At 40.5% G+C, this 15,279-nt stretch overlaps 1 protein-coding gene across 2 annotated transcripts in view; it reads left to right on the forward strand.

Moving 5' to 3' along the window:
* The window catches only part of mlh1.S (mutL homolog 1 S homeolog), an 83,303-nt gene extending 78,870 nt beyond the window's left edge, over positions 1-4,433 (forward strand). For both annotated transcript variants that reach the window (NM_001097076.1, XM_018268518.2), the window contains exons 18-19: positions 1,788-1,895; positions 3,852-4,433. In NM_001097076.1, the coding sequence (NP_001090545.1) occupies positions 1,788-1,895; positions 3,852-4,019 (276 nt within the window). In that variant the 3' untranslated portion in view covers positions 4,020-4,433. The remainder of the gene's footprint in view (positions 1-1,787; positions 1,896-3,851) is intronic.
* Positions 4,434-15,279: the final 10,846 nt, after the last annotated feature.

The following is a 15,279-nucleotide window of genomic DNA, read 5'->3' on the forward strand; positions in this document are numbered from 1 at the left end:
ATTTCAGGGTATTCTCAGGATAATAGAAGGAGCAGTAAAAATTACGTCCTACTGCTAACGCATGCTGGCCACGCCCAAGCTTTTCCAACTTTAATCTTAGTCTGGAGTGAGCCCATATTAGCTGAAGAAAAATGACATTCATTTTGGAGGAATAAGATTTTGGTAAACATATAAGGGCATGTTGAAAAGAGTATAGGAACTTCGGTGATATAAGCATTTTATAAGATGTAACCAATCTGTGGGTCCAACTGGACCCATGATTTCAATTTATTAGTCATCCAGTCAATAAGTGGGTTGAGATTCAGAGATAAGTACTGCTGGAGGCTGGACGTTACCCTCACCCCAAAGTAAGTATTTGATACAAACTTTACATAAAAATTAAATGAGAAGTAAAGCTTATGAACAGATTAGACTAAAAATATGTAACTCTAGTATAAAGCTTTTGATTTTGTTGGTGCTCAGCATGACCGCTCTCTTGCTTTCCCTTAGGCAGATCTGTGTCCAAGCAAATCTCTTAATACCAATTAATCTTCTAACTGGATTCTAATTTTAATGGGATTGATTAGGAAATCTTTTTCTGCCCAGTTCCCCTAACTAGTTACACCATGAATATATACCCAGCATCTCCATCTTATTTCTCACAGTCTGTGAGTACAGGCACGCCTGAGTTCAGTGGATCTGAAAATGGAATTCCTTCAGTTAACACACTACATTATGCAGACCTGACTATATGCAAACACCTGCACTGTGTATGCAGCGTAGACAGAACAATATAGGGTGTGTTGGATATTGGGATTGAGAATGGAGATGAGTGGGTGTAATTTTAAAACTCTCAAAAAAACACAAGCCTCTTATTTAAAAAGACATTTCTCAGACAGACACATTGAAATACAGTAAACGTTTTAATTTTTTGAAAAAGTCATCCTGATTTAGCAACTTGGCTGAATCGAAACTTAAAAAAAATGGTGTATGCATTGACACGCCCATTATTTGAAAACTTTGTCTTCTTTGATTTCCAAGGGGAGGAAGTCTGGGTTCCAGTGGAGTAACTATCAAAGAAGCAGCCACCCACACTGCCGAGAGTGCCAGGGGTGCAGGGGGCCCTACAAGGGTCTGCTTCTTTGGTAGTCACTCTTGGGTTTATAAGGGATGGGGGTAGCAGGTGGTCTTAGATTCTGCTCCTGTCGGTCACCTGTGATTTTCTGCAGAGGGAGCCCAAAAATGTTATCCCTTGGGGGGGGGAGTTTTTGGAGAGGTGGATTTTATCTTTTAGATTTAATTCTAAATAATAAAATAGTAGTGTAGTGTTATGTTTATGAGTGTTCACTTTGTTTCCAGAAAATGTACAAAACTGCTGGATGACTGGTTTGATTAGAAGGGGTGTTCTTTTATTGACTACTTTATACATTTCACTTGGGAAGGTTTTCATGTCCTGACTGGGATAAGTTAAATAGTAAGGGTAGCCCTGCTTTTTAGCTGTACCTGTTTACCAACCAGGACCCTGGTTTTGAGGTCACCGTACAATTTGCCAAGTAGGTTTATAATGTGGCCATTGATTCCAAAGCCATCTAGTGTGGCAAATAGGTGCTAACAGACAAAACATACAAATGGCTGCCAATTTTATGTTCTTTACTTTGTAATAAAAACTGTTTTAAAAATACATGCACTTGCACGGATTCTAATTCACTAGTAAAACGGGACAAGGGAATGTGCATTGATCCGTTCCCCCTTATTCTGGGAGTCTCATTATTCAGCAACTTTATTGATTTTCTGTTTTTTTTTATTAGGTCAATTGGGATGATGAGAAGGAGTGCTTTGCAAGCTTTAGCAAGGAATGTTCCAATTTTTACTCCATTCGGAAGCAGTATATATTAGACGAATCTTCCAATAATGCGGTAATTTGAACATTAAGATGGTTATTTATCAATATCTGAAAAGTTCTTACTTTTTTTCTGAAAATTACTCCAACCAAATCTGCATGGACTCCCCCCCATGCCCATCATCATAAATACATTTTTCTGAAAATTTGTTGTGTGGGGAAATAAAATACGAATCGTAAGTTTTTTAGATTTTCAGATATAAACGGGACATCTGCCATTGACTTCTACATGAACTCTGCAGGTCTGAGTTGGAGTACTTTTTTTCCTGGGCTTTTAACACCGTTGGGGTTTAATAAATCACCAAAAAAAAAAATTCTGTGAGAAAAGTCTGACCAGGAAAAATCGGACTTTAATAAATAATCTCCTAAATCTGTCTTGAGTTGGGTTTATTTTGGGTTTTGTGATTCTTTAAGAGGAAAAACAATACAATATACGTCCCCCAGTAAAATAGTGAAAAAAGCCAGGTTCCTAAAATTTTTGTCATTTATGTTAGAAAGCTTTGAGTATGAATGTCAATATTTATATTTCATCCTTTCACTCGCTCCCTAGTTTACTAATGTCCTTAGTATCAGTTGAAAGTGAATACTAATTTGTCTTGAAGTTATTAATACTATTATTTACTATATAATTTATTATTGTTAGCCATGTTATAAAGCAGCACAAATGCAAATAATGATACTGAATAAAGACTGCCATGTTGGCTGACCACAAGGACATTTGAGAAATAAGCAACCCAATGGGAATTCCTGAGCTGACCAGTTAGTAATTGTGAGCTTTCCATAATGAACAGACACTCAGTGTTGGAAAAAGCAATATTGTCTTTGCATTTCCACTGGTGGCAGTTCAGTGTTTCTATAGAAGAATTCCAGAGTATTTTAACTGTCTGCGTTAGACAGAATTCACTAGATGAATATTTATCAGCAGGGACATGTATGTCAGAGAGAAGTAGTGCACCGGAAACATGAAACAAATTCTCAATGCAGGTATGGGAGCTGTTATCCGGAAACCTGTAATACAGAAAGCACCAAATTACGGAATGGTTGTCTCCCATAGACTCCATTATAATTAAATAATCCAGATTTTTAAAATTGATTTCCTTTTTCTTTGTACAGGTATGGGATCCGTTATCCAGAAACCTGTTATCCAGAAATCTCTGATTTATGGAAAGGCCATCTCCCATAGACTCCATTTTATCCAAATAATCCACATTTTTAAAAAGAATTTCCTTTTCTCTGTAATAATAAAACAGTACCTTGTACTTGATCCAAACTAAGATATAATTAATCCTTATTGGACGCAGAACCAGCCTATTGGGTTTATTTATTGTTTAATTGTTTATTGATTTTCTAGTAGACAAGGTACGAAGATCCAAATTACGGAAAGTTCCGTTATCCGGAAAACCCAAAAAAAAAGTCCCAAGCATTTTGGATAACCGGCCCCATACCTGTAAATAATGGAACAAAAGTGCAGAGATTAGTGGCCACGGTGTATTCAGCACCTCGTTCATTAAATAAAATGTCTGTAATCTGTCTCATATGTATCCTTTTCTGCCCTTAGACCTGCTGGTATGTCATCCTACTGAAGGAATAAAATTGAGATGAATCTAAGCAGTTAATATATTGCATTCGCACAAGGGATGCGCCAAATGCACTATTTTGGTATTCGGTCAAATCCTTTATGAAGGATTCAGCTGAAACTAAACCAATTTGAACCCTAATTTGAATATGCAGGGAAAAAAAGTCACATGATATTTTGGACTTGGATTTGGTTCTGCCAGGCACTTGGATTCGGCCAAATCCATTACCTGTTAAAAAAAAAAAAAAAAATCCCAAACCAAATTCTGGATTCGGTGCATCCCTAATGCACACGTCATTTTTCCAAGAGGGTGTATTAAAGCTTGGTGTCTGGATTATAAAACACCATAGTGTTAAGGCTGAAAAAAATATTAAATCATGTTCTCTATCATTTTAGGACAACAAATCTTTAACAGGGTCCTCCTCTTGGCGCTGGACTACAGAACACATTCTATACAAAGCCTTCAGGACTCACCTACTACCTCCAAAGCCCTTTACAGAAGATGGAAGCATCCTTCAAATTGCAAATCTCCCCGACTTATATAAAGTGTTTGAAAGGTGCTAGCATTTTGTATATGACTTATGAGGACTGAGAAAACAGAAGCAATTTTCCTCCCTTCCTGTGTCACATTAAATGTTTCATTCTGTAAGATGGAATACTTCTTTTGAATCAACTGAGTGACATCAAATAGCCCAACTATGAATTACAAATATATATACTTAAAGTATAACAGTCTATTTATGATGTGCACAGTAACATCAGCTCCAAGTGTTTGTAACTGTGCAGTGAGTCTTATATGATTAGTCATAGCACATCATCAATAAAGTGCTGCACTTATGCTTATCCTGCACTTATCCTGTAAAAATACACCCACTATGTGTTTGTCTTTCTAATGTTAACTCCTTTTTTGCTAATTGCATCTTTTTTGATATTCTGTTCGCCAGTTGCCACCACTTTTTAATAAAAGCTGTTTGATAACCTGGATTTAATTTTATTAACAAGACAATCTTTTTATAAATGACAATATAATATACTTTTGGCCTGCACTGGTAAAGCCGGTTGACTTTAGAAACACAACTATAATTTATGTAATAAGGTGCTGTGTAGCCACTGGGGATTCTGTAGATAAAAGATAAGTTCTGAAGAATTCTTTTGTTTACATTATATTTTCATTACTTTGAAAAACTTGAATTTTAGGTGTTACTATTGTTTTAACAGTGCTAGAGGTAGGTGGAAGAGGTACGAATCTAGTGCACAATGTATGTGTGTGTGTGGGGGGGGGGGGTGCTAGGCACATACCTCTTGTCTGCCTTTCCCTAGTCCAGGCCCTTGAGTCCAGCTGATGCTCCCTGATGTTCACTCCTCTCTCCACCCCTGTCGTCAGATAAATTGGGACAGTTGAAGTTAATTGCTTCTGCTGAAAATGATGATCTCATTGGTGTAACTGAGACCTGGTGAGCATGTGACTAGGCTGTGAATTTAGAGGGGACAAATGGAAGGAAAAAAAACACGAGTTTATCTTTATGTAAAGGCAAAACAAAAGCGAAGCACTAAATAAATTACCAAGAATATTACTGGGAGTGTATAGTGTCCCTTTTAATGGAAACTAGAATAGTAAAGAGCCAAGACGAGAGATTGGCAAATTGCTAATTCTTTGCCACTAATCACAAAGGGATTCCATTCTCAGACTAAAAACTATAGGCCAGTTTCTCAGACATCAGTAGTAGGAAAGGTTTTGGAAGGGGTAACACAGGATAAGATACTGGGAAAAAAATTCCACATCACAATATTATGATTTTAATATTGTGGAGTTCAATTAGTGACGTCATTCATTCTGTGAAAAAACAGGTGTTTTATCTGCACTCATTTAATCTTATCCACGCTCATCTATGCTTGTTTTACCTGTGCTCATTTAATCAATGCCTGTTTTTTTCTGCAATCTTTATCTACGCTCTTTATCTGTGCCCATCATCGCTTTATCTGTGCTCATTTAATCTGCGCTCAATTGATCTGCTCTCATTTTATCCGCGCTTGTTTTATCCACGCTTGTTTTACATGCATTCATTTTATCCTCGCTCGTTTTATCTGCGCTCATTTTATCCATGCTTTTTTACCTGCGCTCGTTTTATCGGTGATCATTTTACCTGTGTTCGTTATATCTGCATGTTGGATCTGCACTTGTATTTGCGCTCATGTAATCTGAGGCCTGTTATATCTGCGTTCATTTTACCTGCATTCCTTATATCTGCGCTAGTTTTACCTGAGATTGTTTTATCTGTGCTTGTTTTATCTGCACTCTTTTACCTGTGTTCGTTTTACCTGTGCTCATTTTATCTGCGCTCATTTTACCTGCTCTTGTTTTATCAATGCACGTTTTATCTGCGCTTGTTTTAGCTATGCTTGTTTTACCTGTGCTCATTTTACCTGCGCTTGTTTTAGCTGCACTAGTTTTATCTACGCCCGTTCTATCTGCACCTGTTTTATCCACACTTATTTTATCTGCACTCATTTTATCTGCACTCATTTGATCTGCGGTCATTTTATGTGCGCTCGTTTTATCCTTGTTTAATCTGCACCTGTTTTATCTGTGCTTGTTTTATCTGCCATCATTTTATGTGCACTTGTTTTATCAGCGCTCGTTTAATTTGCGTCTAATTTATCTGTGCCTTTTTTATCTACGCCTATTTTATCTGCACTCATATCTGCACTTGTTTTATCTCTGCATGTTTTATCTGCACTTATTTTATCTGCGCTTGTTTTATCTGCGCTCATTTTATCTGCACGTTTAATTAGCATCTGTTTTATCTGCACTCATTTTATGTGCGCTTGTTTTATCTGCACTTGTTAAATCTGCACCTGTTTTATCTACATTAATTTAATCTGTGCTCGTATATTCTGTGCTCGTTTTATCGCAATCATTTAATCTGCGCCTGTTTTATCTGTGCTGATTTTATCTACCCTTGTTTAATATGCACCTTTTTTATCTGTGCTCATTTTATCTGAGCTTGTTTAACCTCTGTCCTATCTGCACTCGTTTTATGTGTGATCATTTTATCTGGGTAAGTTTTATCTGTGCTCTTTGTATCTGTGATTGTTTAAATTGTGCATGGTTTACCTGCGCACTTTTTATCTGTTCTTGTTTTATTTTTGCTTGTTTAAGCTGTGCCTGTTTTATCTGAGCTAATTTTATCTGCGCCTGTTTTATCTGAGCTTATTTTATCTGCACTCGTTTGATCAGTGCCTGTTTTATCTGCGATAGTATTACATGCGATTGTTTGATCTGTGCCTGTTTTATCTGGGCACAGTTTACCTGTGCTCAATTTATGTGCACTCGTTTTATCTGCCCATGTGTTATCTGTGCTCATTTAATCTGTCTCTTCTATCTGCTCTCATTTTATTTGTGCTCGTTTAATCTGTGCTTCATTTATCTGCACGTGTTTAAATTGCGCACATTTTATCTGCGCCTGTTTTATCTGCGCTTTTTTTATCTGCCATCATTTATCTGCGATTGTTTATTCTGTGATCGCTTTAACTGCACTCGTTTTATCCTCGCTTGTTTTTTCTGTGTTCGTTTTCTGTGTGTTTTATAGAGGTCTGCCCTATTTACACTTAAATGTAATGAAAACATTATTATTAGAAAGGCAGATAAAGGTGGTGCAATTGTGATGAATAAACAAGACTATGTAGATTAAGTAATCAGACAATTTAAGAACCCAGGTCACTACAAAAAATGCCTTAATGACCCTAACTCAGGCATATGAAAACGGGGTCATACCATGCCACGTAATAGATGTTTTATGTGTTCAATAGCCACGCATACCAGTATTATTCATAAGATTCACAAAACCCATATGCATGGCCGCCATCAGGGGGGCACAGGGGCTACTACTGTACCGGGCCCGGACCTGAAGGGGGGCCCGCAGAAGCGTCCACAGAAAATTTTTCACAGGGGGAGAACAGACGCTCCGGCTGCGTGCTGTCTCCTAAAGAAGAAATACAGACTCGCCTCTACTTACTGATTTAAGAGGCTGCAGTGACAGCTCTGTCCGTGCTGCAAATACTTGCCGAGTTACAAACTCCCCCCTCGCTCGACCCTCCCTCCTTAGCCCTCAGCCCTTCCTCCTCAGCCCTTCCCTCCTCAGCTCAGCCCCTCCCCTCTTAGCCCTCCTCCGTGCTCAAGGCTGACATGAAAACCCTAGCTCACAAGCTGAACACAGCACGGAGGAGGGCTAAGAGGGGAGGGGCTGAGGAGGGAGGGGCTGAGGGCTAAGGAGGGAGGATTGAGCAAGGGGGGAGTTTGCAACTCGGCAAGTATTTGCAGCACGGACAGAGCTGTCACTGCAGCCTCTTAAATCAGTAAGTAGAGGCGAGTCTGTATTTCTTCCCTAGGAGACAGCACGCAGCCGGAACGTATGTTCTCCCGACGAAGTGCTATAATGTGATCCCAGGGTCTCCCCCACTCATCCCTCCTCCTTCCTCTCTCTGCCTCACACATTGAAGGTGCATCCAGGGGGGGCAAGTGCCCCCCCCTTTTGCCCCTATGTACAGGGCCGGACTGGGGGGACCACCGGGACTGCCATCCAGGGCCCCCCACCGGCCGTCCAAGCCCCCCCTCGCCTCCCTTCCTCCCCATCTCACCTATTGCTGCGCCCAGGGTTGGACTCCGGGGCCCAACAGGACTGCCATCCAGGACCCCCCTATGCTCCCCCCACCACTCCTCACCTATTGCAGGGCCAGCGCCTGTTTCATTGCCGGCCGCCCCTAGGCCGCGTGGTCTGACCAGGCGGCCGCGCGGTCCTAGCGCCCGCCTACACCTCCCCTTCCCAGCGGTGTAATTAAATGTCCCCATAATGCGGCTGGGCGGCATCCCGTCCCTATTTTTTGCCGCCCTAGGCCCGGGCCTATGCGGCCTTGCCACAAATCCGGGCCTGTGCAGGGCCACCGGGCGCACAAACGCTGACATCGCTGCCCGGCACACCGCGCATCACTGTGCATGCGCGCCCATTGCCACACGTCAGGAAATGTTTATTTTCAAATTGGGATTGGGAGAGGGGGGTCTGGCCCAACGGTGGCCCATGAGGGTTGGGGCCCACCAGGTTTTTTTTCATGGTGTCCCGCCGGGCCAGTCTGACCCTGCCTATGTGTGGACGCCCATTGGAGCCCAGCTGTGCTGCACTTTTTGAAATAGCAGGGCCCCCCTTGACCACGGCGAAACCGCGCCACCTCTTCCATCTGAAAAGCCGAATAGCTGAAGTCCCGAAATCGGCCAAAAGACCCGAAGTCACGAAAGAAGGCGAAGTTGAAGTCCTGAAGCCACGAGTTCAATACTGAACACCAATTTTTTTTTTTTAAATCTCCTGCCCGCCAATGTATTATTGTAATACTCGATAGGCCCCTGCCACCAATGTTTTTTAAAAAAATTTCTCTGGGACCCCAATTTTTTTTAACTTGTAAGGAGGGGCCCTGGCGCCAATGTTTTTTTAAAAAATATTCTCTGGGGCACCAATTTTTTTTTTTTTAATTTTAAGAGGGGGCCATTCTCTGTTTTTAAAAAACTTTTATGGGGGCCCTGGCGCCAATTTTTTTTTAACTTATAGGGGGCCCTGGTCACCAATTATTTATTTTAACTTGTAGGGGGGCCCTAGTCACCAATTATTTATTTTAACTTGTAGGGGGGCCCTGGTGCCACAGTTTTTTTAAATTATAAAAAGGGGCCCTGACCATCAATAGCTTTTTATAACTTGTGTGTGGGGGGGGTTACCTTTTTTAGTTCTGATATCTGTGTGGTGAAGTGGGGGGGATCTGGGGTGGGCAGGGCCCAGGGGGCCCCGAAAATTTTGTTGTACGGGGCCCCGTGATTTCTAATGGCGGCCCTGCCCATATGAATCCACCAGGTAGACCTGTCTAAAAGACACCAGAGATTTTCTTTGCAGACTTAATGAAATTGGTAAGCTAAGCCATAATGCGATTCTCTGCAGTATTGATATTCAAAGTCTATACCTCCATCCTACAGGACGAAGGTATTCAATATGTAGAGGAAGTACTACTAGAGGCAATTATACCACACTGTTATATCAATTGCCTCACAATGGTCTTAAAGAAAACTTATTTCAGATACGCAGTGACTGCTACAGGTATGGGACCTGTTATCCAGAATGCTCGGGACCTGGGATCTTTATACCTCATCTACTAGAAAATCATGTGAGAAAATAAACTCAATAGGCTTGTTCTGCATCCAATAAGGATTAATTATATCTTAGTTTGGATCAAGTACAAGGTACTGTTTTATTATTACAGAGAAAAAGGAAATCATTAATTTGCATTATTTAAATAAAATTGAGTCTATGGGAGACAGCCTTTCCGTAATTCGGAGCTTTCTGGATAACGGGTTTCCAGATAACGGACCCCATAGACAGGGTACATCAATGGGCGCAGCTGTCGCTCCATCCTTTGCAAATATTTCCGTCCATTGAATCAAAAATGGACTTGAAAGCCCATATTAACAGTATATAATTGGCAACCACAGATTTGTGGAAGATATACTGGTTATCTGGAATGGTCCAGTAGCAGAATTTAATGAGATGGTGGATAAGGCTAACCAATTGCATCCAACCATCAAATTAACTACAGAAGTAGGATAAAATACCCTTAACTTCCTGGATGTGGCTATGCGCTTCATGAATGGTAAAATTAGTACAAGCCTGTACAGGAAGGAAACTGACAGAAATAACTTGTTACATGTATCCAGTTTTCACCAACCAAGCATAATTGGAGCTATCCTGAAAGGGCAGTTTTTGAGAGCTTGATGAAAGAACAGAAAAGAACTCCCTGAAACAGATTAAATAAAATAGGTTTATTATTCCCCTAAAAACTGTTGATAGCATGACTATTGAACCAAAAATTCTTCCTGCTAACCACGCTGTCAGATCAGTTATTTTGTTATTTCATTGAGCTGCCTAATTGTATTTGATTTTTGTGATTTTATTGCGGTTTAATGCTTGCATTTTTGTTGCTTGTTTTTTGTAAGGAAGAAAAACATTTGGAGTAGAAGCACATTTTTTGCAATTTTGTATTCACCAGAATGTACTTTCAGTTGACATCAATATTTAGGGTGTTAAACCATTGTATGTAAGAAATTGTGTGAGATAAATGCGGCAAATTGCAATATATTTAGGCGATTTACAGAAATGTCATAAAACTGCTGCCTTTAGTGTAGCTTTGCAGTTTGATAGTTTGGAGTAGAAAGGCATACAGTAAATACCCGTTTTGTGTACTGTCACTAATTTTTTTGTAGGTTTTACAACACATAAAATCGGCAGTGTGTTAATAAATCAAGGTAAACGTAAGGCATCAAATAAGTATGCACAAGGAAGATTTTGGGGTCTTCACATTATTATTATTATTATTAACATGTATTTATATAGCGCCAACATATTGCGTAGCACTGTAAAGTAAATGTGATTATACAACTACATCACATGAATTACATACATAGAATATATGGAGTAACAAACATCACAATCAATACAGGTACAAAAAGGTGAGGAAGGCCCTATGCATAGGCATACAGTCTAAAGGGAAGGGAGTAATACACAAGGTGTGGGAGTGGGCAAGATCGAATTGAGTGGGTGAGAAATGTGGTATTGCGTTTGGTAGTTAAGCAGAGTGAGGGTAGGCTTCTCGAAAGAAGTGCGTTTTCAGAGATTTCTTGAAAGTAGAAAGGTTGGGAGAAAGTCGGACAGACCGTGGGAGAGCGTTCCAGAGGAGGGGTGCAGCCCTTGCATGCGAGCATGTGAGGAGGTAATGAGAGAAGAGTTGAGTAGCAGGTCAGTAGAGGAGCGTAGTAAGCGAGTGGGTGAGTATATAGAGATGAGTTCAGAGATGTAGGGTGGGGCAGAGTTATGAAGTGCTTTGAAAGTCAGTGTCATTAATTTGAATTTGATTCTGAAAGGTAACGGAAGCCAGTGCAGGGATTGACAGAATGGCGAGGCAGAGGAGGAGCGGTTGCTGAGGTGTATGAGCCTCGCAGCAGTGTTCATTATGGACTGGAGAGGTGACAGTCTCTGGAGGGGGAGGCCAATTAAAAGAGAGTTACAGTAGTCTAGACGCGATATGATGAGAGAGTGAATAAGAATTTTGGCAGCGTCTTGGGTGATAAATGATCGTATTTTGGATATGTTCTTTAGGTGGAAGTGACAAGATTTAATAAGTGACTGGATATGAGGAGTGAATGAAAGGGCAGAATCTAGGATAACCCCAAGGCACCGGGCCTGGGGAGAGGGGGTGATAGTGGAATTGTTAACTATGATGGATACTTCGGGGATGCTACTGGTGTTAGTTGGAGGAAAGAGAACGCCACTTCAATAAACCTATGTACTGTACATTGGAAAATGTTCAATGGACCCCAGGCATTCAAATTGAGGGTGTTTTATCTTGGAACCTGATAATATATGGGCGATAAGATGCTTCAAAGTGGAAGTTTTGAGATGATTTCTGGGAATTTTCCCAAAATCACCAAATTTAGGAAAGCTTTGAGGCTTTGTACTTTGGAGTAAAAAGACATACCCAAGATACATAAAGATACACGTCCCCCTGTAGGGAGACCCATAATATCGGGTATAGGATCCCTGGGAGAACCCTTAGCGCAACTAGTTGACACATATTTACAACCACTTGTTCTACGCTTGCGAAGCTATATTAGGGATAGTCAACATATTCTGGCACAACTATCTAATATTGCTTGGAAAGAAGGTATTATGTGGACTTCTTTAGATGTGGTGTCTTTATATACCTGCATTTCTCATGACGTTGGTCTTGAAGCAATCAAATACCATCTCACCACATAAAGCACTTATTCTCCACATCTTCAAACCTTCTTACTCAATGCAATAAGATATCTACTAACACACAATTACTTTCTGTACAACAACAAATTTTACCTACAACAACGTGGCACAGCGATGGGGGCAAAATTTGCCCCCTCATATGCTAATCTCACGATGGGTTGGTGGGAAGAAGAGTTTGTCTACAATATGGATAATCCTTTCAGTAAATACATTGTATTCTTCGGTCGGTATATCGACGACCTGATTGTGATCTGGCGGGGCACACAGGCGCATTTTTCGCAATTTGTGGAATACGCAAATTCGAATCAAATAGGCCTTAAATTTACACATTTTGTAAGTAGAGATTCTATCAATTTTCTTGATCTAACTCCCTATCAAGATAGTGGCCGAAAACCAAACTCCGGAAACTCTCTGTTACAAGCTTCCTCTTGCCACCCCAAACATGTTATTAAGGCAGTACCAATAGGGCAATTTATGAGATTACGAAGACTGTGTACAAACGTACAAGAATTCGTATCTCAGTCACTACGACAAAGATTCCGTGCTAGGGGTTACCCAGAACAACATTTAAATCAAGCCTTTAATAAAGCTCTTAATTACCATCCTAATGAACGACGAGAGAGCCCGTGTCTAAGAACATCACCACACAGTCAGAACAAATAAATAATCCTGTTCATTTCATCACAGAATTTAGTTTGCAGTATAATCACATAAAGAGATTATTTGAAAGAAATGTAAGCATTTTAAGAACAGACCCAGCCTTGGATCAAGTGTGGTGCGTCTAGATGTTTAACCTGTGCGCAGGTCACTAAGACAAAATACTTTAGGTCTAGTGTAACTGTACTAGTGTAATTGTATAATTCTTTTTAAAAAAAGTGGGTGTATTGTGCTGCAGTTTCACTCTTTTCAATTGGACAATTAACTATTTCACACTATTGGCTAATTTTGTATGACAGACTAATTGAATAATTTATGTGGTTATATGTATGCACTTTTTTTCTGAATTCGTATGCTTGACAAAGTGGATTTTTGTTCCCCGAAACGTTGCATTTGCAATCCGTAAATAAAGAATTTTTGGAAGAATTCCTGTAGACCTGTGTGCCATTGGATGTCGCTGATTTGTATCCTATTGTGAGGTTGCCGAGCCTCTACCATTGTGCACCAGGCGTCTCTTAATTTCCAAAGGGTGTGCGTGGTCCTACACTACTTCTAACCTGAGAATTTTCGGTTTGTGGACTATCAGCACCCCATTGTGCCATTTGGCCGAATTATGTCTTTTGCGGATATTGCTTCAACTACGGATTTGAGAGCTGACACTTTCTCTTTCACGGAAGCTGAACGTAAGAAAATTCTTAACGCAGCACAGAGCCTACCCTTGAATATACCAGCAGTGGGTTCCAATTACTTGCACAATTTGGAACAGCTGAAACGACGTGAAACATCATGGGTGCTGCACTATTCATCACTAGCAGAGTATGCAAAGGCACAGCATATCCCACGAGGACTGCGTGTCAATCTGAACCCTGTCTTATTTCGAGACAATTTGGACTTTTTACAGAAATGGCAAGGAATTTTAAATCGTTGCTCCTTAGATTTAATTACCTTGACCGTACAGCAGCTGCATACCGGGATGAGGGAGCTCAAACAGCAAATACACACAATGGAGGAGAGTTATCGTTCTACAATAGACGCGGACGAAAGCAGGCTGCAGGATCTGGAACACAAGATGGCGCAACAGGAGATCCTCCAAGTCAAACTGCGCAAATTCAAACGTGACACCCGAGACTACGAACGCGGAGAAGTTTACACCTGGAAGGAGACCAGACGGGCATTCTGCAACTCACGGAGCACAGCACAGCGATCAAATGGCGGGACTTCTCCTCTTTCTGCCGGTTCATCAGACCAGGAGTTTTGGTTCCTCGGCATCGTCTCAACTTTCTTCCACTCCCTCTACTCCTTTTTTAGGGAAAGGTCGGACTGCAGAAAACGCAAGATTAGGAGGGGTCGCAGAAAAGCCGGCTCCAACTTGGAGGGGTCGCAGATGCCCATACCATCAGCGGAGGTAAATATGGTGTATAATCTTTCTTCTCACAAACTTACTCTGCTGGAACTTAAGACTTTAAACAAGTGGTTAAATTTTATTCCCGTTCATACTGTACCCCCATTTGCTTTAACTATTGATATTTTCAGGTTTGTTCGATCGCTTAAATTGAAAGCATTTTTTGCAGATAAACCGCTTTCCGCACAGAAGGATAAAATGTTGCTAAATTTAAGATCTAAATTATCAGCTAAAAGCACCGCCTGGGGGATTTCCTGCAATAGATACATTTGAATCTGTATTGTTACAAGAATTTGGCAAATTGCCTCAAGAGTAAAAGCAACAAAATTCATAATAATCTCAATAAAGCGGAAAGGGATGCGTTAAAAGCACTACAGGCAAATAAGTCGTTAACTATCATTAAGGCAGACAAGGGTGGTGGAATTGTATTGCTAAACACCACTGACTATGTACGCGAGGCCCAGCATCAACTGAGTAATCCACTACACTACACAAAACTTAATGCTTATCCGACATTGCGATTTAAGGAGACAGTAAATATTCTGTTAAATGAGGCTACGCTTGATGGGATTATTTCTGATGAAATTGCTAAATTGTTGTTGACCCAGAATCCCAAAACACCGTATATTTACTTTCTGCCGAAAATACATAAGGATCTGGTTAATCCCCCAGGGCGACCTATTGTGTCTAACGTAGGTTCTATTTGGCAGCCCCTGGCTATTTTCGTTGATTCTTACCTACAGGAGGTTTTACCTACATTGAAGCCCTGTTTAATTGATACTGGTGATTTTTTATGTAGGTTAGAGAACATTTCGTTGCCAGATGAACCGTTTTTTCTCTGTTCATTAGATGTTAAGGATTTATATACTTCAATTCCTCATGAGGAAGGCATTGAATGTACTCGGACCTACTTATCAAA

This window comes from Xenopus laevis, chromosome 6S, assembly GCF_017654675.1.
Source record: "Xenopus laevis strain J_2021 chromosome 6S, Xenopus_laevis_v10.1, whole genome shotgun sequence".
Lineage (NCBI taxonomy): Eukaryota > Metazoa > Chordata > Amphibia > Anura > Pipidae > Xenopus > Xenopus laevis.